The sequence below is a fragment of the Stegostoma tigrinum genome, chromosome 31, assembly GCF_030684315.1.
Source record: "Stegostoma tigrinum isolate sSteTig4 chromosome 31, sSteTig4.hap1, whole genome shotgun sequence".
Lineage (NCBI taxonomy): Eukaryota > Metazoa > Chordata > Chondrichthyes > Orectolobiformes > Stegostomatidae > Stegostoma > Stegostoma tigrinum.
In genome coordinates this window covers 38,542,524-38,566,192 of record NC_081384.1, presented here as the reverse complement: position 1 = coordinate 38,566,192, position 23,669 = coordinate 38,542,524, and the positions used below count along the sequence as shown (strand labels likewise).

At 43.7% G+C, this 23,669-nt stretch overlaps 1 protein-coding gene across 2 annotated transcripts in view; it reads right to left on the bottom strand.

Moving 5' to 3' along the window:
• ccdc47 (coiled-coil domain containing 47) overlaps positions 1-13,957 on the bottom strand; it is a 31,723-nt gene extending 17,766 nt beyond the window's left edge. Inside the window, exons 1-2 of one of the 2 annotated variants that reach the window (XM_048560582.2) lie at positions 13,893-13,957; positions 2,269-2,537 (exon numbers count right to left, since the gene is read on the bottom strand). In XM_048560582.2, coding sequence (XP_048416539.2) covers positions 2,269-2,526 — 258 coding nt within the window. In that variant the 5' untranslated portion in view covers positions 2,527-2,537; positions 13,893-13,957. Of the gene's footprint in view, positions 1-2,268; positions 2,538-13,600; positions 13,649-13,892 lie in introns of those variants that run through there. The other variant, XM_048560583.2, reaches the window with a different exon arrangement.
• Positions 13,958-23,669: the final 9,712 nt, after the last annotated feature.

The following is a 23,669-nucleotide window of genomic DNA, read 5'->3' as shown; positions in this document are numbered from 1 at the left end:
ACAAACTTATGTTGAAAACGGATTGTTTACAAACTCTGGGACTGGTTATTCAAGAAGTCTAGTTCAGCACTGTTGGGTCAATTTTGAGGGTCTTTGAAGTTTTCAAAATTACTGTGTTGCAAATACAGGAAGTAAAAAGACTGATTTGGTTTGGCTGTCTGTCTCTGTGCCAGTTTTACAATGTTATTTCTGTTACTGGCTGGGAAGATATGTTGCCACATGAATAAATACAAATCTACACTCATTCATAAATAACACTTTATGAAGAAAAGGGCTAATCTGAATCCTTTACTCCATAATTAACTACACAGTTTTTCTTTTCGTTCTCAGTCTTTAGGTCATTTCATTGTGTTGGTGTTTAGAGTCAACGAAATTGCTTAGTCCACTCATGTGCATGCCAAACTATTAATCTGGTTCTCCTGAGGAGAATGGGTGAGTGGAGATTAAAGGGATTGATATCACAGTCAAATCCAATACATATCTCACCTGTTAGTCACCTGTGGATCACTGGAAGCGTAGTCGCAATCTTGTTCAATTTTCTTGGTCCAGATATGCAGGGTCAGCTTCATACGCTAACTGCTTGATGTCAGTATGTTGGACCAATACAAAGAAAAACTGGCTTTACACTGCTTCAGCTTCTAATTCAAGGCAGGCTAACAGAGAACAAACTTCTCCCTGAATACCATGAAGTCAGGCATTTCATAAGTTTGATGTAGAACTAATACTCCTTCTACACTATCCTAGGGACACTGCAACAACAAATTCATACATTGGCTACATCTTGGATGCTTTAAAAACCAACTGCACTCTCCCACACCTTAAAATCCTCTAAACTGTCAGTGCTGGGAGTCAATTTCAGTTTCGAAAACTTACATTGACATATTTATGTGAGAACACAGAGGCAATTGGAGTTGACAACAATCAGCTATGATCCAACTGAATGGTGGAACCAAATGGCCAAGAAAAATCAATTCATGCAGTAGCTTGGGTGGGAAAAGCAGCACTGACTGAGTATGAAATCGGATGGTAGAAATGGCAAGAGGAATTCAAACAGCATAATATAATCAAAATGGTGTTTATCAGCTATAACTGCGGGGGGGGGGGGGGGGATCCAAGTCTCTACATACTCTTGCACTGAGAATAACAAACAAAACCAGGAAAAATAGTGATTATTGACCAAAATAGAACATCAGAACTTAATGCACTTATTGAAATGTAGCTACAACCTGGCCAGAATTGATAATGAAATCACCAGGAGGGAGGGAGAAAGGGAATTGTATTAATTAGAAACAGCATTAGAGCACTGGACTTAAATAGGGAATTGGTCCAAAGATTCCTCTTTGCATTAAGGTAACGAACAGCAAAGGATTGGTCATATTACAGAGACTGCTATAAAGTAAAGACTTTGTTCAAACCAGAGCTCAAGATGTTTCAGATTATAAAAGGATAATGAGTGAATAATAAGATTGTTTTCACTGAACCACACATTGGTATCAAGAGATCACCGTTTTCAGTATCAGAAACAAAACAGAGTTAGGAGCAATTTCTTTATGCAATTTGGCAAAAATACAGAAGCTAGTGTTGAAAGAGCTCATGAACCCTTTACAGAATTAGCTGACTGGTTGAAAAAGAAGAATATTAAAAGCATTAAGGAAGTGGACAGAGGGATCTCAAGTGACTGATGTGGCAGAGAACACTAGGGTTTAACTTGATGAATAGAAAGGCAAGCAAGTGTTCTGGAACACAATATTACCACAATCTTTCCTGTTACAATGAACTCTACAGGCAGCAAAGAATTGCATGTAAGAGGAACAAGAATAGGTCACTCGGCCCTTTGATCTTGCTCAACCAGTCAATAAAGATCATGGCTGATCTGATTTTAATCTTAATTCTGCAGTTCTTTGTTAAATCCTACATTCCACTAAAAATCCATAATCCAATAGGTGGTCAAAAAAATCTATCTCTGCCTTAAATATATTTAAAAATTCTTCATCCACTGTCTTTTGAGAAAGAGAATTCCATATGCTCTCAATCCTCAGAAAAGTTGTTGCATCATCTTTCTTACATGGCCAACCTCTTATTTTTAAACTGTGACCCATAGTTCTGGATTCTCCCACATCCTTTCGACATACACTCAATCAAGTTCCCTTGGGATCTTATATGGATCAATATCATATATTGTAGAAGAATAAAAGCCTTGGTTCAATATTTCTGCATGCAAGAAAGAAATATGGGCGCTTGTCAGCAGTCCCATGGTGTCTCACTTACTCCTGCCACATCCGAGTCCTCAAAATCTTCCTGGTTTTCATCCTGATCCTCCATTTCTACAGTTGCCTCTTCCTCATCATCTTGAACAGTAGTGACCTTCTGGATGGTCTCCTGGGGTACATCCTCACTTGTGTCTTCAAACTCTGCAAAGTCATTGTCATCATAATCAGCAATATCATCGGTGTCTTCAAAGTCTTCAAACTTGCCAACAGCAAGTCCACAGCTCAGCAAGAGAGGAAACAGGAGATAGAACTGCATGATGTTTCAGTCTGAAAGAAAACAGAGGTTCAGAATACAACGGGTAAAAAGTGCACCCAACACAGCAGACTCCTCGGTGTATCAGAAGATCACTCTTTCAACGAGATCACAATGATTCACATCATCATGTTAGCCACCTCAGTTCTAGATTCCTATTGTACTTGTGTAACAAAACGCTGTCAATCTCAGTTGATATTTTCTATTGGCTTTAAGCCACATGACTAATTTTGGACAGGATGCAAACAATCAGAAATCCATGTCCCTTATGTGAAGGGATGCATCCTGATATTATGGCTCAGCTCTAATTTTAAGTTTGTGCCTACAGGATGAAATCAACATGGAAAAAATGTGATCCACACTACAGATCTTGCAACATCTTTCAGGGGCTGCTTTGAGCTCAAAGGAGAGGACTGTCACTTTGCTGCTAATCTGCAAAATCAGTATGCTCATCTGACCTGCAGCTAGCTTTGCTCAAGATGTCCCAACGCATGAAAATAAAAATCCTGGTCTTCAAATTCTTCCACCATCGCACAGTCTCATATACCTGCATAGCCTCTGGATTTTGGTCCTCTGCACACACCACTTAGTGAATAAATATTCACAACTCAACATGTAATCTGATGCTGCACAGCGGGCTATCACTACATGCACATATCTTAAGGTTGCATTGGGTGGGGGGAGTTCACATTCGAGACAGAAATACGTCACAAATGTCACACCAAGAAGAAAATCACAATTAAGCATTCATTCAAATCAATTAATCAAATGACTAAAAATACACCTTAGTGAATTTGCTCTTCTTCATTAGCAAAGTTAGTTTTAATCACTGATGTTCAAGATGCTCAATGCCACTCTCTAAAGGGTGACGAGGGCCTTATGGAAATGGAGTGAAAGTGGGATTGCTCCTTGTTGTGGAGGAAGTCAAGCAGAAATTTAATAAAGCTGTGCAAGGTTTTGATAAAGTATAAAAAGAAACTGCTTCTAGTTGCAGAAGGATTGCTAGCCAGAGAACAGAAATCAAAGATAATTAGGAAAAGAACTATCAAAAGAATAAAATGGAAGCAGTAAGCTGTGATTTGAAATGCACTGCCTGAAAGAGCAGCGCAAGTCAATGAGCAATAACTTTCAATGAGGAACTAGATACAATTTGAAAAGGAAGTTGACAGGACTATCCAGAAGAGCAGACAAGTGGGACAAGTTAAATGGCCCCTCTGAACAGCCAGACGTAGCATCATAAACTAAATGGACTGCTTCTGTGCTGTACAATTCTACAAACATTTGAAACTGAATTCATTTGTAATTGTGTACCATGTAGTATAAAGTTTTTAAAAAACTGTGCCATTGATCACAGCATTGGCTTGAAACAGAGACAAAGGCAGTGGGAGGTCAGCCTCACACCCGAGTGGAAGTCGACATAATCTCTGCATTTACTGACAGCAACTCACATTAATACTTGAAGGTCTTGGGACACGGGCAACTGCCCTACCCCTGCACAAAAAGGTCCAGGTTCAAGCCCCCGGGCAGGACTTGTTGGTCACAGGAGTAGTCATAACTTGGCTCAACCGGTTGAAAAATCAGCTCACAAATTCTTCAAATAATTCCTTAAAGGGATAAGTGTGTGTGTGCCAGAACACACATGAAAAGAACTTGCTTCAAGATGTGAGCACTAGGTCAACAACAGCATCTCAGGTTTGGTTGTCCTGTCAGCCACATCACCTGTTTCCAATTCTCACCAGATTATTCCTACTACAAGAATGCTGTTGGTGAAGAGAGATAACTCTGGAAGCCAGTCCATCACCTGTCGATCCCACTGACTTGACTGCCTATGTGATCTCATCAGAAGCTGACAGTTCCTTCCTTTATATGATCTAATAGGACACAGCAAACAAAACACAGGGCTCCTCAGTCAATACCAGGACCAGCAATTCAGTCTCGCTCAGAAATCTCCTGCATTAAAATCAAGTTGGAGGTGTTTTCAAATAACAATCATCTTATATTTGCCTATTATTTCAGCTGGAAGAACCACTGTAAGACAGAAAATGGTTAAATGTTCTCAATGTGATGAATCCATCTGTTTATCACACAGTATAACAATTATCAAACATTCAAGAACAAAATGACAACAATCTAAAAATGACAGCACAACATTTGCAGACAGCCTGACTAAACAATACCCATAATAATCATTTAACTATGGAATACAAGGATTAAGGTATTGTCATCAGCTTAGCCACCCCCACCATCCTCCCCTAACACGCGAACACACCCGATTTATAGACAGTCCATGTGGCGTTTTATAAATTCCTACTTTAGAAATTAAATCAGTCTGACTCCAAACCAAAACACAGAAGATTCTAAACAAGGCCTCACACCCAACATGCACTGTTTGACCCAAAATGTCACCTCTTCTTTACATGATAAAACCATTGGTTCTCTCAGGACAGTGACTTGAAATGAATTTGGGGATTTACATATACATATTAATCAATTAAAACCTTCTAACTGGCTAAACAGCATCTTAGTTTTGTTTAATACATCCTCATCAGTGGAGCGACCCTTTGATCTTTTACTTATAAATTCCGCTTCTGATACTACCTCTCTCACGAACACCTGAAGGAGGTGAGCCTTCGAAAGCTTGTGTTTTCAAATAAACCTGTTGGACTATAACCTGGTGTTGTGTGATTTCCGACCTTGTCCACTCCAGTCCAAATTGGCACCTCCACATCATGGCGACCCACCCTTCATAAGAGTGTAACCACCATCAATTCTCTACAGCGAAGGAAATCTGCCTTCCTTACCTGGTGTGGCTTATGCGTGACTCCAGACTCTCAGCAATGTGGTGGACTCAGCTGCATTTTAGGCAATTAGGGATAGGCAATAAATGCTGGTCTGGCCAATGATGCCCACAAAAATGAATAGAAAATACTTTAAAAGCATTGGTTTGACTTGGACTTTGCCAACAGAATGTCCCAGTGCACCAAAATAAACCCAGTAATATGCTGACTGATTAATCACTGACTGTGACAGGTTGATTATATACACAAATACTTAACACCAGGCACGATTGAGTACCGAAATGAGCTTTGATTCAAGTGATTAAATGGAATTTCTCCATGTTGCCCTGGTTAGCATCCTGGAGAAGGCTGATTGGCCTTTTACCTGCCCTGCCATTCAATAAAGGTCATTATGGCCAATTTTGTATCTGGGCTGCACTTTGCCTGTACCCCTACTATCCTTCTACTTCTCTCCATGTCCAAATTATTAAAGCGTTAAATGTACCAAATTAAAGTATTAATCCCAACCTGAATTGACCCGTTAACTGAGCACTCCAGTCAACTGAGATAAAGAATTCCAAATGCTCTCAATTCCCCAAGTGAAGATCTTTCTCATCTCAGTCCTAAATGGCCAGCCCCTTACCCCGAGGACGTTAACATCTAATTGTGGACTCTTCAACTAACAGAAGTAGCTGCTCAGCATATATCTGATCAAGCCACTTGTGAATGCAAGTGTTTCTTAGTTTTGTTCCTCAAAGGTCTGGCTCTAATCATTTGTAGGGTCTTATCTAAAAGACTAAAAACAGAAGTAATGTATTTTTATCACCACTTAATACCTTGGAAGCTTTCATCAAATCATCCATTTACCTTCCAAATTCCCAGAAATACAATGTTCGAACCACCTGCTGTGATTTAATCCTGGAATTTAACATTCAAGGGAGAGAATGTAGTGAGCATTTACAAGGCCAATCAACATGTCCTTCCTAAGCCTACAGTTCAAATACTCAAAATGTGATTTAAGCAACCCTTTATACAGCTGCAGTTTCCACCCCCAGATATTAAAGCCTCACATTTGTCTATGTTGAAAAGAGCTGGGCTCTTACCGAGCAAAGATTGGCTTCTGAGCAGGGAAAGGGCCTAGATGGTAAGGTTGAAATTTGTGTTAGTACTAAACTATAGACCCACAGTAAAACCCTTCTAAATCTCACTATTTTGTTGGCTCATTCAATAAATGGAATGCAGGACCAATGGGGAATTCCTAACAAAGACACAGAGGAACGCCACACACACTGACCAAGTGCTGAATTTCAAAAGCGACCACCTTAACATACACAAACGACGTGGCGTGAAAATACTTTTTAAAAGGGCAACAACACACTGCAGCAACACAGAACCACACTAAAAAAACAGAATAGTACCTCCAAGTATTCAAGGATAACAGATACCTGAACAACTGGGTCACAGGATGCCTATTACGTGAATGACAACAGAAAGATACTGCACGCCCTGGCACACTCATCACGCTACCTTCGATCAAGAACATATCTCAACTGACCACAAGACGCCTACGACCACTGGGCAGAGTAGCACACAAACCCACATCAACCCGACGCCAGCTGCTAAACCTAGCCAAAGATCCGTTACCCACTATGAATAAGACCAACGTTATATACAAGATTCCCTGCAAAGACTGCAACAAACATTACATTGGACAGACAGAAAGAAAATTAGCCACAAGAGTACAGGAACATGAATTAGCAACGAAAAGACATGACCAATACTCGCTCATTTCCATCCACATGGATGAGGATAACCACCAGGATTGGGACAACACTAGGATCCTGGGACAGACCAAGCATAGACAAGCATGGGATTTCCTAGAGGCTTGGTTCTCCACTAAAGTAGCCATCAACAAACACAGAGCTGGACCCTATATATTCCAATGCAAAAGAAAACTGGAAGTGAGGTAGCCTAGCTCAACAGACACCAGAGTTTAAATACCAGGCAGGAAAACACAACAGCGCTTCATCAGAGGCTGCTTTGATGACGTTACCCAGGGTAATGAAGTCTGTGGAACAACAAACCAGCCTGGCGAGCCAACCAACCACAACATCCACAACCCGAGCTACAAATCTTGTCTAAAGCCTTAGAATCTACTTCACTATCCTATCTACCTGTGATTCCACTGTCAAGGAACTATGAACCTCCACTCCAAGGTCTTGTTCAACAACATTCCCCAGAACCTTACCATTAAGTGTATAAGTCCTACCCAGATTTGCCTTTCCAAAATGCAGCACCTCACATTTATCTAAATTAAACTCCAACTGATCAAGATCCTGGATGTGAGATTGCTCGCTGAGCTGGAAGGTTAGTTTTCAGACGTTTCGTCACCATTCTAGGTAACGTCATCAGTGAGCCACCGACGAAGCGCTGGTGTTATGTCCTGCTTTCTATTTATCATTTGATCAAGATCCCATTGTACTCTGAGGTAACCTTCTGTGCTGTCCACCACACCTCCAATTTTGGTGTCACCTGCAAACTTACTAACCATACCTCCTCTGTTCACATCCAAATCATTTATATAAAAGTGGCAAAAAGCAGTGGACCCAACATCACCAGCATATAGATCAAGCTCTGCCCTCATCAATCCTCTTTGTTACTTCTTCAAAAAACTCATTCAAATTCGTGAGACACGATTTCCCCATACATATTCCCTATCAATTCTTGCCTTTCCAAATACATGTAAATCCTTTCCCTCAGGATTCCCTCCAACAACTTGTTCATCATTGATGTCAGGCTCACTGGTCTATTGTTCCGTGGCTTTTCCTTACCACCTTTCTGAAGTACTAGCATCATGTTAGCCAACCTCCAGTCTTCTGGCACCTCACCTGTGGCTATCAATGATATAAATATCTCAGCAAAGGGTTTATTTATCTTACCTATTCGGCCTTTTGCACCAAAATGAATGAAGTTTATCAGTCCTGCCTCATCATCTTTGCTCCTGCCTGTTTGACTTACTATTTTTCCCAACTGTACCCATCTCAGACTGATCTCTTTCCTGACTACCTCCCTGTTACTCATTCTGTTTTCACAGAAGATGCAAAAAATCACCCAAAAATAAGAGGTAATCAGGTGGTTTGGGAAACTGAGGAACTGCACTAAATTAGCATTAGTAAAGAGATAGCACATGAAAAGTTAAATCATTTAAGACTGTTAAATCTCCTGGATGAACTACATCCCAAATGTTCAAGGAAGTGGCTGGAGAGACTGTGGATGCATTGGTGGTTACCTTTCAAAATTCTAGAGATTCTGGAAAGTTTCCTGTGAAGTGGCAAATAGAAATGTAACCCACTATTTAAGGAGCGAGAACTACAGACTTTAGTTTGACATCACTAGTCGGGAAAATGTTAAATTCTACTTTAAAGGATGCAAAAACTGGATATTTAGTAACTAATGATAAAATTGATAGCTGGATGAACACAGCAGGCCAAGCAGATGCTGCTTGGCCTGCTGTGTTCTTCCAGCTCTACACCTTGTTATCTCAGATTCTCCAGCATCTGCAGTTCCTATTATCTCTGATAAAATTGATAGCGTCAACATTAAATGCATAAAAGAGAAAACATGTTTGACAAAAAGGGTTGAGAATTTCTTGAGTATATTAATCCAGTGGATGTGATGTATGTGGATTTTCAGAAAGGTTTTATTTTTACACAGAGTGTGGGGGGTGCCTGGAACGCGTTGCCAGCGGAGGTGGTAGACGCAGACACGTTAGCGTCTTTTAAGATATATTTGGACAGGTACATGGATGGGCAGGGAGCAAACGGACACAGACCGTTAGAAAATAGATGACAGGTTAGACAGAGGATCTTGATCGCCGCAGGTTTGGAGGGCCGAAGGGCCTGTTCCTGTGCTGCAGGTTTATTTGTATTGAAAAGATCTCACACAGATTAGTAAACAATATTACAGCCCTTTGGACTGAGGCTTATGTACTAACATGAACTGACAATTGATTAAGAGTCAGGAAACAGAGAATAAGGGTAAATGGATCATTCTCAGGATGGCACGCTGTTACTACTTAGGTACTGTAAGGATTAATGCTAGGTTGCAGTATTTACAATCTGTAAAAATTATCTAAATGTGAGAACCAATATTAATATTTTGATGATATCAAACTGGGTGGCAATGTAAGTTTACAGACGCAGCAAGGATATTTGGACAGATTAAGTCAACGGATAAGAACATGGGAGATGGAACATAATGCAAAAAAGCGTGAAGTTAATCACTTTGGGCTAAAAAACAAAGAAAGAATATTTCTTAAGTAGTGAAAGGCCAGGAGGTTTTGGTGTCCAAAGGGACCAAGGTAGCCTGGTTCATGACTCATTAAACGTTAGCATGCAAGTGCAATAAGAAATTATAAAGAAAACTGGTTTGTTGGCCTACACTGCAAGGAGATTTGAGTACAGGAATGAAGATCTCTTGCTGAAATTGTACAGCTTTGGTGTAACCTCATCTTGAATACAGGGGTTCCTGACTTACTAACATCCAACTTTAGAATGCTCATACTTGTCAACATGATCCTTGAGGTGGTAATTCTTAAATATCCAACATACAAATATTTTCAGTACTTATAAACAGCTGCTTTATATTGATCTGCACTGTGTTCCAACTTGCATACAAATTATTTGTGAACTGTCTGCAGAATAGAAACCATTCCAACCTGGAGACTGCCTGTATTATGCAGTTTTGGTCTCCTTGTCGAAGGAAGGATATACATGCCTTAGGAGTTCAACAGAGGCTCCCAAGATTATTCAGGGGTGGTAGCATTCTTTGACAATGAGAAATTGTGGAAACTGGGCCTGTATGTTCTCGAACTTTAAAAAATAAAAGGTGGTCTCACTGAGATTTAAAATTCTTGTAGGACATGACATGATGGATACAGACAGGATGTTTACCCTGTCTTATGAATCTAGAACCAGAAGACAATCTCAGAATTAAATTACAACATTTAAAACAGAGAATAGAAGGAATCTCAACTCAGAGGGTGATAAATCTTTGGAGGTCCCTATCCCAGAAGATCAGGTACAGCAAGTGGTTAAAACAATAAATGGAATGTGGTCTTTTATTGCAAGGGGAATGGAATACAGAACGAGGGATGTTTTGCTATAGTTGCACAGGGCATTGGGGAGACCATATACAGTGTACTGTTTACATTTTTGTGTCTCCTTATTTAAGGATCTTAGAAGCAGATTAGAGAGATTCTCTCAACTGATTGCTGGAATGGAGCTGAGGTTATACTAAAAGATTTGTACAGGCTGGGTCTGCAAACAATGGAATTTAGAATTATGAGAACTGATCTTATTCAATTGTATAGGATTCTAATGGGATTTGACAGAAAGGATGCTTCCTTTTGTGGCAGGAAATATAACCAGAGATGACAGTTTAAATTTATCATTTTAAGATGGAGACAAGAAAAAATTATTCCTCTGCGATGAGGAGGTAGGCAAAAATGTGAATCATTGACACAATCAGATCTAAGTAGCTGAGCTAGCTCAACAGGCTGCACAGCCTCTCCTGCTCCTAATTTGTAAGTTCATATCATTTACAGGAGAAATTTTCCCTTCACTACCACGGGCAGCTGACACTGATCCAGACAGCAGAAAGCAAAAACAAGCTTCACTGTTTAAAGGAATCCAGCAACTGGCCTCCTGCTTTCTGACTATAGGATATTCTTCTAGTCTTTCACAATGCCCAAGATTAGACTGAGTGTGATATCACAGAGGAATTGGTGAGATTTTACACGGGTTCCTCCTGTGGTGGAAAATGTAGATACAAATCTGAATACAACAATGCTATATTCCATGACTGCATTCTTCTAAAGAAGGTCTTACGTTAAACACTAAGTGAACACTTTTCATGTCTTTCTATAGATTTGAGTCACTCCTCACATTACAAGATTAAAGTCACATACACCATTCCAAAATAAAAGATTTGCCAAGCGTGGTCCATTGGAAAGCAAATGCCTATAAAGAGACATACTACCCTAACTTGATTACTGGCACTACCAATCCAAATGTTTAATTTCAAAACATCAAATGGTGTTGTTATCACGCTGCTGGGGAGAAATGTGAGTGGAACAGAAATCGAAACATAGTGCTGGAATAACCCAGCAACATTCGTGGACCCAGTAAGGCCCAATGTCCTGGGGTGCCCCATGACAGCAACGTGTTTCCTATTACATCCAACACTGTAGTTGACTTGGGATAACAGGGGTAGAGCATGTCAATTGAAGAGTTTCCAGCATTTATTTCCCTCAATTCTGCAATCCAACAGTGGTACAAAATAAGCTGAACATTCTCAGAAGAAAAACATTTGACATAATTAAAAGCAGCTTAACAGCATATAAACAAAGCTTCTTTTTCAGTGACAAAGAATCATAAAATCCCTACAGTGTAGAAAGTTGCCATTCAGCCCATTGAATCTGCATCAACACTCCGAACAGTATCCCAACTGGATCCAACCAATTAAGTTTTTACTAAGGCTAACTCACAAGCCTGAACATACGTGGACAGGATCAGGAGTTTCTGTTTCAAACAAAACACAGCCATTCAACCTAACCTGTACATATTTGGGCTTATGGGAACAAACTAAAGCACCTGCATGAAACCCCAAACCACCTGGAGGAAATCCATGCAGGCACAGGGAGAACATGCAAACTCCACACAGACAGTTGCCCAAGGCTGGAATTGAACATGGGTCCTTGGCACTGTAAGGCAATAGTGCCAACTAATTTGCCACCGTGCTGCCCTTCAAGGCTAGAGGCAATTCTGGTAAAGGAGGTCATGAACTGATTTCACTTTATGTTGCAAGTCTCAAAAGAATGATTAGAAAACTACTGAATCAATTCATGTATCCAAGTTTGCTGATCGTATAAAATTAAATGGGAGATCGTGCAATGAGGACATAGGTTGTGCAAAGCATGTAAATAAAGTAGAGAAGTGTAGAGCTGTACGAACACAGTAGGCCAAGCAGCATCAGAGGAGCAGGAAGGCTGACATTTCGGGCCTAGACCTTTCTTCAGACCCATTTTCTTAAGAAGGGTCTGGGCCCAAAAACATCAGCCTTCCTGCTCCTCTGTTGCTGCTGGGCCTGCTGTGTTCATCCAGCTCTACACCTAGTTATCTCAGATTCTCTAGCATCTGCAGTTCCTACTATCCATGTAGATAAAGTAAGTGGGTAAAATACTTGGCAGATAGAGAATAATGTAGGAAATTGTGAGATAGAGCAAGAATCAAAGCAAGCCTTTTTTAAATGAAGAGACTCCAAAAGAATGCAGCAGAGGATCTTGTGTGCTCTTCTGCATGAATGGCAAAGTTAACGCGGACATGCAGCAAGTAATTAATGCAATATGAATTTTGACCTTTATTGCTAGGGGTTTGGAGTTTAAAGATATGGAAATCTTGTTACAACTGAACAGGGTGGAGAGGCTGAACCTGGAGGGCTATATACATTTTGGTGACCATGTTTTAGACAGGATGCAATGGCATTGGAAGCAGTTCAAAAGAAATTCAGTAGGCTAATCCCTGGGACAGCAGCACTGAATAATCATGAATGGCTAAACAGGTTTTAGCCTCTATTCGTTAGAATTCAGAAGAGCAAGGGATGATGTTATTGAAACATAAAAGCCTCTCAGGTAAGTTGAGGAAAGATCTTCAAGATGTTTCTGCTGGGGGAGGAATCTCAAAGTTAGGGACACAGTTACAGAATAACAGGACAGGTGGAGTGCCTCTATTCAAAGCCCTGCAATGATAAGGAACCACTAGGAAGGACAGGAAATGCTACATGATGACCCTGAAAGCCTTGGTAAATGTCTTCATTAACATGCAGGAATCATATCACCTAGGCTGCACAAACTGGAGAAAAATCATCTGTGAAGGTGCCAACCATGTTGAGACCAAGTACAAGCCTGACATGGCAGGCAGGTAAGAGCTATGAGGAGCTGGTATGAAAGAGAAGATGTCTGGGCAGAGTAGTCAAGACAGGGCAGGCTTGCAAGAGAGCAAGAGCCAGCTCCTGCTCCAATTTATGTTCTCACGGAACAAATTGTGAAAGCGAGTTGCCGTTCAGCTCAACGTAGCTGCTCGATCGAGAGAAAAAGAGGAGGCATGCTTAATACCAGATTTACTGCTTTTTGTCTGCAATTCTCTAAAGCTGCTCATCCCCAAGAATCACTTCTTAATTACTAATGATGGAGTTACTTTCCAAGCCACATCAAGGTCAAATGTTACACATCCCGGCCAAACCTCTCAGCTTTCCTCAGAGCAATCCAAGGCATCCCCAAATCAGGGTCATAACCCCGAGGGAGGTCGCCGGGAAACTTGAGAAAACTCTGATCACTTGAATGGAACGGGGGGGGGGGGACAGGGAGACCGGAGCGATGTCAGCGAGAGGGGCTCAAACAAGGCGCCCCGTGTGGGTACGGCCCCGGGGCAACCCCCTTCACGTCCCCGATCCACCCACCCCCACCCCAGCTGACACATTCTTCCCCACCTCCCCCGGGATCCGGCTCTCACCCCCGCAGACCCTCCCCCTCACCTTCACATCCAGACACTCCAGCTCCTAGACACGGAAATGGCGTCAGGTCCTTATGTCACTGCCGGTCGACCCAATTAACATAGCGGCCCTTCCGTATACCCCCCGCAAAAACTTCCCGCCCCCCCACGATAAACCCCCCACCCCCACTGTTTACACCCCGCAATAAACCCCCCAACTGTATACCCCTGTAATAAACTCCCCACCGTATACCCCCCGCAATAAACTCCCCTGCTCCCCCCACCGTATACCCCCGCAATAAACTCCCCTGCCCCCCCCACCGTATACCCCCCGCAATAAACTCCCCTGCCCCCCCCCACCGTATACCCCCGCAATAAACTCCCCTGCCCCCCCCACCGTATACCCCCCGCAATAAACTCCCCTGCCCCCCCCCACCGTATACCCCCCGCAATAAACTCCCCTGCCCCCCCCCACCGTATACCCCCCGCAATAAACTCCCCTGCCCCCCCCCACCGTATATCCCCCGCAATAAACTCCCCTGCCCCCCCCCACCGTATACCCCCCGCAATAAACTCCCCTGCCCCCCCCCACCGTATACCCCCCGCAATAAACTCCCCTGCCCCCCCCACCGTATACCCCCGCAATAAACTCCCCTGCCCCCCCCCCACCGTATACCCCTGTAATAAACTCCCCACCGTATACCCCCCTGTAATAAACTCCCCTGCCCCCCCACCGTATACCCCCCGCAATAAACTCCCCACTCTATACCCCCGCCCCCACCATACACCCCCCGCGATAAACTCCCCCACGCCCCCCCACCGTATACCCCCACAATAAACTCCCCACCGTTGGCAGATCGGATCAGGATAAACCCTAAGGCTTTCTATAGGTATTTAAGGAATAAAAGAATGACGAAAGTAAGATTAGGCCCAATCAAGGATAGTAGTGGTAAGTTGTGCGTGGAGTCAGATGAGATAGGGGAAGCACTAAATGAATATTTTTCAACCGTATTCACTCTAGAAAACGACAATGTTGTCGAGGGCAATACTGAGATACAGGCTACTAGACTAGGTGGGATTGAGGTTCACAAGGAAGAGGTATTAGAAATCCTTCAGAGGGTGAAGATAGATAAGTCCCCTGGGCCGGATGGGATTTATCCTCGGATCCTCTGGGAAGCCAGGGAGGAGATTGCCGAGCCTTTGGCATTGATCTTTAACTCGTCATTGTCTACAGGAATAGTGCCAGATGACTGGAGGATAGCAAATGTGGTTTTCCTGTTCAAGAAGGGGAGTAGAGACAACCCTGGTAATTATAGACTAGTGAGCCTTACCTCAGTTGTTGGTAAAGTGTTGGAAAAGGTTATAAGGGATAGGATTTATAATCATCTAGAAAAGAACAAATTGATTAGGGATGGTCAGCACAGTTTTGTGAAGGGAAGGTCGTGCCTCACAAACGTCATTGAGTTCTTTGAGAAGGTAACCAAACAGGTAGATGAGAGTAAACCGCTTGATGTGGTGTGTATATGGATTTCAGCAAGGTGTTCGATAAGGTTCCCCACGGTAGGCTATTGTACAAAATGCGGAGGAATGGAATTGTGGGTGATATAGCAGTTTGGATCGGAAATTGGCTTGCTGAAAGAAGACAGAGGGTGGTAGTTGATGGGAAATGTTCATCCTGGAGACCAGTTACTAGTGGTGTACCGCAAGGGTCGGTGTTGGGTCCACTGCTGTTTGTCATTTTCATAAATGACCTGGATGAGGGTGTAGAAGGATGGATTAGTAAGTTTGCAGACGACACTAAGGTCGGTGGAGTTGTGGATAGTGACGAAGGATGCTGTAGATTGAAGACAGACATAGATAAGCTGCAGAGCTGGGCTGAGAGGTGGCAAATGGAGTTTAATGCAGACAAGTGTGAGGTGATGCATTTTGGTAGGAGTAACCAGAAGGCAAAGTACGGGGCTAATGGTAAGATTCTTAGTAGTGTAGATGAGCAGAGAGATCTCGGTGTCCATGTACACAGATCCTTGAAAGTTGCCACCCAGGTTGACAGGGCTGTTAAGAAGGCATACAGTGTTTTAGCTTTTATTAATAGAGGGATCGAGTTCCGGAACCAAGAGGTCATGGTGAAGCTGTACAAAACTCTGGTGCGGCCGCACTTGGAGTATTGTGTACAGTTCTGGTCACCGCATTATAAGAAGGATGTGGAAGCTTTGGAAAGGGTGCAGAGGAGATTTACTAGGATGTTGCCTGGTATGGAGGAAAAGTCTTACGAGGAAAGGCTGAGGGACTTGAGGCTCTTTTCATTAGAGAGAAGGAGGTTGAGAGGTGACTTAATTGAAATATATGAAATAATCAGAGGGTTAGATAGGGTGGATAGGGAGAGCCTTTTTCCTAGGATGGTGACGGCGAGCACGAGGGGGCATAGCTTTAAAGTGAGGGGTGAAAGATATAGGACAGATGTCAGAGGTAGTTTCTTTACTCAGAGAGTAGTAAGGGAATGGAACGCTTTGCCTGCAACGGTAGTAGATGCGCCAACTTTTGGTACATTTAAGTCATCATGGGACAAGCATATGGACGTACATGGAATAGTGTAGATTAGATGGGCTTGAGATCGGTATGACAGGTCGGCACAACATCGAGGGCCAGGGGGCCTGTACTGTGCTGTAATGTTCTATGTTCTATTTAAACCCCTGCAATAAACTCCCCACCGTATACCCCCGCGATAAACTCCCCACAGTACACACCCCGCAATAAAGTCTCCCACCACCCTACCGTATACCCCCGCAGTAAACTCCCCCACCCCCCCACCATATACCCCGCGACAAACTCCCCACCGTATAACCCCCGCAATGAACTCCCCACCATATACCCCCGCATTAAACTCCCCACCCCCCCAACGTAAACCCCCACGATAAACTCACCACCGCATATCCCCCGCAATAAACTCCCCCGCACCCCCCCCGTACACCTCCTGCGATAAACTCCCCCATCCCCCCCACCATATACCCCCCGCAATAAACTCCCCCGCCCCCCCCCACCGTACACCCTCCGCGATAAACTCCCCCGCCCCCCCCCCCCACCGTACACCCCCACAATAAACCCCCCTGCCCCCCAGCGATAAACTCCTCCGCCCCCACCATACACCCCCCACCCCCCCCACCGTACACCCCCACCATAAACCCCCCCACCGTACACCCCCGCAATAAACGCCCCACCGTACACCCTCCACCGTACACCCCCGCCATAAACCCCCCACACCGTACACCCCCACGCCGCCCCGTACATTCCCACACCGCACACCCCCACACCCCCCACACCCCCCACCTCCCACGATTGACCCCCCCCACCGACCGTACACACCCCCCGCGATAAACCCCCCCACAATAAACTCCCCTGCCGTATACCCCCGCGATAAACTCCCCACCCCCACTGTATACCTCCGCGATAAACTCCCCCACTGTATACCCCCTGTGATAAACTCCCCCACTGTATACCCTCTGCGATAAACTCCCCCACCGTATACCCCCTGCGATAAACTCCCCCACCGTCTACCCCCGCGATAAACTCCCCACTCCCACTGTATACCCCCGCAATAAACTCCCCCACCCCACGTACGCCCCTGGCCCCCCACAATGTACCCACCCCATCCCCCCACTACCCACCCAGGCCACCACAATGTGAGTAACCGAAGTGTTTTCCCCAGGGTTCAGAGATAATGGGAACTGCAGATGCTGGAGAATCCAAGATAACAAAGTGTGGAGCTGGATGAACACAGCAGGCCAAGCAGCATCTCAGGAGCACAAAAGGTGACGTTTCGGGCCTAGTCCCTTCATCAGAGACCCGAAACGTCAGCTTTTGTGCTCCTGAGATGCTGCTTGGCCTGCTGTTTTCATCCAGCTCCACACTTTGCTACCCTGGGGAAAATAGAAGATAACAGAGTCCAAAACTGAGGGCGTAGGTTTATGGTGAGAGGGGAAAGAAAAGGGATGCAAGGGACAACTTTGTTCACACAGAAGGTGGTGCATGTATGGAATGAGCTGCCAAAGGAAGTGGTGTGGGCTGATACAATTATATTTAAAAGGTACCTGAATGGGTACATGATTAGGAAGGGTTTAAGTGGGACTGGATTAATTTAGGATATCTGGTCAGCATAAATGAGTTGGACCAAAGCGTCTGTTTCCGTGATGTATGTCTCTATGATTCTATAATATACCCTTTTGCCCCCAGCCTCCACAATACAGCCCCTTGCCCCCACCAACCACCATACACCCCCAACTGCATTTGCCCCCAACAACATACTCCCACCAACCCAATAACCCTCACCCTCTATCTTACAACATTTAAAGGTAAGAGGTTGGTTGATGCAATGTACATCCCCATCCCCATATACCTGCCACCACCCCTACTCCGCCCCTGCAATACACACCTCCCACAAAACACCCCCAGCCCCCAACAATACATCCTCAACTCCTGCAGTAACCACCTACACAACCCCATCCACAATATGCCAGTCTCTTTTGTGGGGTACGTGGAACATTCCTTGTTTGAATCTGATGACCCAGATCCCTCTCCAACTGTTTCTCCAGTACATTGATGCCTCCTCCCTGTCATCTAGGATTGGAAAAATTATCAGTTTTGTTTCAACTTTCCACCCTACTCTCACTTTCACCTGCTCCATCTCTGACTGCTGTTGTCCCTTCATCAAAATCTGTTTCCAATTGTGGGGGTAGGCTGGCTACTGTATCTACTAAAAACCCACCGACTCCCACAGTTAGCAGGACTATATATCCATTGACCATTTAGCTCCTCCTTCCTCACTATTCAAGTCCCCAAACACCTTCCAAGTGAAGCAGCGATTTACTGCACTTCACTCAATCTAGTCTACCTCATTCGCTGCTCACAATACAGTCCTCTCTACGTTGCGGAGATGAAATACAGAATGCATAACTGCAGAACACTATGCTGTGTCTCTAAAAATGATGCAGCTTCCAGTTGCATACCACTTCATACACCGCCGTATTCCTATGCCATCATCTCTGTTTCATGACTGCTGCAGTGTCCCAGCAAAGCTCAACACAATCCGGAGGAACATCTCATCTTCTGCCCAGGAGTTTACCAATTTTAGAGCGTAAACACCTTCCTCCATGTTTGTTACGCCTGCACCCCAGTTCCTGTATTGGTCACTCCCATTTTCAACTATTCACACTTGTCTTTAGAACCTGTTCAGTATTTGTCTCCGTCCCAGCTTATCAATCAGAGGGTGGCCTGGTGGCTGGCACTGTTGCCTCAATGCCAGGGACCCAGGTTCAAATCCATCCTTGGGTGACTGTCTGTGGGGAGTTTGCACATTCTGCCTGTGTCAGTGTGGGTTTCTTCCAGGTGCTCTGGTTTCCTCCCACAGTCTAAAGACGTGCAGGCGAGGTGGATTGGCCATGCTAAATTGCCCGTAGTGTTCAGGGATGAGTAGACTAGGTGGGTTATAGAAGATGGGTGAGATGCTCTGAGGGTCAGTGTGGACTTGTGGGGCCGAACAGCCTGTTTCCACACTGTAGGGATTCTATGATTATGAATTTCTTTGTTGCCGTCTCCTTTTCTTTATCTGTCTCAGTGCTATTTCCATTTAGTCTAATCCCTGCCCCAGGCACCTGCAGAAATATCATCATTTCCTGACTGCTGTCTTTTGACTGGTCACTGGATTTGAAACTTAAAACATTTTCTCTTTACAGATAATGCCAGAACTGCTGCATTACTCCAGCAATTTTTATACCTTTGTTTCAGATCTGCAATGACCATAGTTCTTCGTTTTACTTAGATGAAAAGTTTCATGAGATTGATTGTAGCAACTTATGGAGGGGCATTAATAGAAGGAAAAGTAAAGGAAGTTGGGTTTATAGTCATTGCTGTTTACACCAACGTGACATGAATCATGAAAACATACAAGATCCTGATTCTTAGCGAACATTTGCTACTTTGAGGGAAACTAATTCCAGACACAGATTCGAGATAAGGGTTCTTTGTTTTAGGTGGAGATGGAATTTCTTCCCTTATGGGATTATCAGTCACATACTCAAGGCAGGCTTAGGCAGATATTGATCCACAAGAGAGTTAAGGGGTTATGGTGGGCTGACAGAAAGGTAGAATGAATGCTACTATCAGATCAGACTTTTTTTAAAATGGCAGAGCAGATTAGACCAAATGACATTCCACTGCCAACTCTTTTGTTCTTTCCCCAGATGTCAGCAGATGTACAGTTTGTTCTCCATGGAGGTGGAGTCAGTGGCTGATGCCAAGTCATTGCTTAGGTTAGAATTCCAAGAAAGATTCAATGAAGGTGATAAACACTGTTCCAAAGATTCCAAATTTGGTCTTCTTTGGTGTAGGCTCAGTCCTCATCCAAGAGCTACCATAGAAAAATTCCTGATCTGGGTCTTTTGATATCCTCAGCCACAGCCTCCCACTGCAAAGGTGAGGGAAATTTCCCCCAAAACCCGACCGTTATCATACTCTGTGCACCAGCCAACTGGTCCCAACATGGGGTGGAGAAAGCAATGCCAGTTGGATTGCCTGAAGAGGCTGGGACAGAAGAACATGGGCAGGATTACGTTTCAGAGGATCCCACATGGCCAGCTCTTCTTCGTTCTGATTGTCATCATCAATGAGGAACACATTTTGGGAAGAAAGTGAAAAATGAAGGGCATATAGTAGTAGCGGGAGATAGTACAGGCAGGTGAATGGCTATTTTCAGGCATAGATTAATAAATTTACAGAATTGATAAACAATTATCAAATGAAGTTTCACACAGATAAATGGGACGTAGTACTTTTTGGTAGGAAGAATGGAAGTCATTACTTGAAGCTGTGGTCTAGGATTTAGTGTTATCTTTGAAGAACTTCGAAAGGGTGATGATCCACAACTGTGACCCAGACTCCAATTTCTACCTCTGTTATTAGTTTAAGGGAATAAGAAAGAAAAGGTGATTGAACGGAATTGAGAAGCTGAAACCAACATTCTTGATAAACAACAGGGCAGGATGAAGGGGCCTGATGGATTCCTACTACTTTTTCCACCATCCTTCCCATAGAACATACAACATAGAACAATACAACACAGGAACAGGCCCTTTGGCCATGATGTTGTGCTGAACATGACGCCAAATTAAACTAATCCCTTTTGTCTGTCCTTGGTCCATATCCCTCCATTCCTTGCAGATTCATGTACTTATTTAAAAAGTCCCTTGAATGCCCCTATCGTATTTGCTTTCACCATCACCTTGGCAGCGCGCTCCAGACTCCTACCACTGTTAAAAAAAAACTTTCCTCTCAGATCTCCTTTGAACTCCCCAGCACCCCCCCCCCAAAAAAGAAACCTCTCACCTTAAATGCATGCCCCCTAGTTTTAGACATTTCAACTCTGGGAAAAAGATTCTGACCGTCAACCCTATCTATCATCTCATAATTTTACACAACTCTATCAAGTCTCCTCTTGGTCTCCGCCGTTTCTGAGAAACCAACCCAAGTTTCTCTAGCCTTTCCTTATAGCTACTACCCTTCTAATCCAGGCAGCATCCTGGTAAACCTCTTCTGCCTCCTCTCCAGAACCTCCACATCAAGTGGCCTAAGCAAAGTCTTTTAAAGCTGCAAAATGACATCCTCACTGTTGTGCTCAATTCCCTGACCAATAAAGGCAAGCATGCCATACACCTTCTTTACCACCCCTTCTACTTACTTGGCCACTTTCAGGGAGTTATGGACTTGATCCCAGAGATCTCTCTGTACATCAGTGCTGTTCATGGTCTTGCCTTCAACTGTATGATTTTCCTTAACATTTGATCTCCCAGAGTGCAGCAACTCAGACTTACCCAGATTAAATTCCATCTGTCATTTCTCTGCCCATTTCTGTGATTGATCTATATCCTGCTGTATCCTTTGACAACCTTCTACACTATCCACAACGCCACCAATCTTTGTTATCTGCCAACTTAAAAACCCATCGATCTACATTTTAATTCAAGTAATTAATCTTCTGGACAGCCTACCATGAGGGACTTCTCAAAAGCCTTGCTAAAATCCACGTAGACACCACCATGGCTATACCCTCATCAATCACCTCTGAATTTTTCAAGGAGGTGACAATCGAGTTAGTAAGACAATGACCTGCCCTGCGCAAAACTATGCTGACTGTCCCTAATTAAGTCACACTTTTCCAAATGTGCGTAATTCTTATCCCTAAGAATTCTTTCCAATGGCTTCTCAAGAATGGACATGAGACCCAATGGCCTAGTTTCCTGGATTATCCCTTCTTGAACAGAGGAACAACATTAGCTACTCTCCAGACCTCCAGGTCGTCTCCAGTGAGGATATGAAGATCTTGGTCAAGGCCCCAACAATTTCCTCTCTTGCTTCTCTCAATAACCTGGGGTACATACCATTAGGACCTGGGGACTTATCCACCCTAATGCTCTTCAAGAGACCCAACACCACTTCTTCCTTAATCTTAAAATGCCCTAGCATATTAGCATGCTCTGCACAAATCTCGCTATTCTCCTTCTCCTGAGTGAATACCGATGCACATCCTCTGCCTCCAAGCACAAGTTCCCTCCTTTATCCTTGACAGGCCCCATCTTCTCCCTAGTTTTTAATGTATGCATGGAATGCCTTGAGATTCTCTTTAACACTCCTTCCTATGGTTATTTCATGGCCTCTTCTTGCTCCCCTAATTCCCTGCTCGAATTCTTTCCTGATTTCTTTATATTCATGACCCCTGTCAGATTTTAGCTTCCTAAACCTTACATACGTTTCCTTTTTACTTTTTCACTAAATTCTCAACCTCCCTTGTTACCCAAGGGTCCTTAACCTTGCCATCCTTGTCCTTGTTCCTTACTGGAACATGCCGGTCTTGAATTCTCCCCAGCAGGTCTTTAAACAATTCCCACATGTCCAATGTGGACTTGCCTGGTAACAACTCCTCCCAATTAACATCCCCTAGCTTCTGACTAATACTGACTTAATTTTCCCCTCCCTCAATTTAGTACTTTCCCATAAGGTCCTGACTTAGCACAATTTGTAGCCATCTTAATACTTAAGGAATTGTGATCAGTTTCCAAAATGCTTTCACACTGCAAGGTTAGTCACCTGGCCAGGCTCATTAGATGATACAACGCCCAGAGCGGCCCCTCCTGTAGTTGGGCTATCCATATACTGTTTCAAGAAACCCTCTTGGATGCAATTAATAAATTCTGCCCTATCCAAGCTTCTTGCTTTAAGGAAGTCCCAGTCAACATTGGAGAAGTTAAACTCACCCACTATTACAATTCTGTTTTATTGCATCTTCCTGTAGTCTGCCTTCATATTTGTTCCTCAATGTCCCACTGGTTGTTGGGGTGCCTAAAGTATAAACCTGCCAGTGATTGCATCCATCTTATTTTTTAGCTGTACCCATATTGCCCCAGTAGATGAGCCCTCCAGTATGTCCTCTGAGTGCCGATGTGACATTCTCCCTGGCTAGTAATGCAACTCCTCCACTTTTGAATTCCTCTATTTTGTCTAAAATGACAAAGCCCTGTAACATTGAGCAGCTAGTCCTTTTCTGCTTACTAAGCCTCGTTTAATGGCTACAACATCATAGTTCATGTACTGATCTAGGTTCTAAGTTTACCTGCCTTATCTATAATACTCCTTGTATTGAACTAAACAAACTTTAGCCCATTAGTACCATTGTGTTCATTTACCTGTCTCTGCCTCTCCTTCCTTTCTGACTTATTGGTCCTAACATCTGCTTTCCCCCCCAATCCCTCAAATTGCTGACCTGCTGCTCTCATTC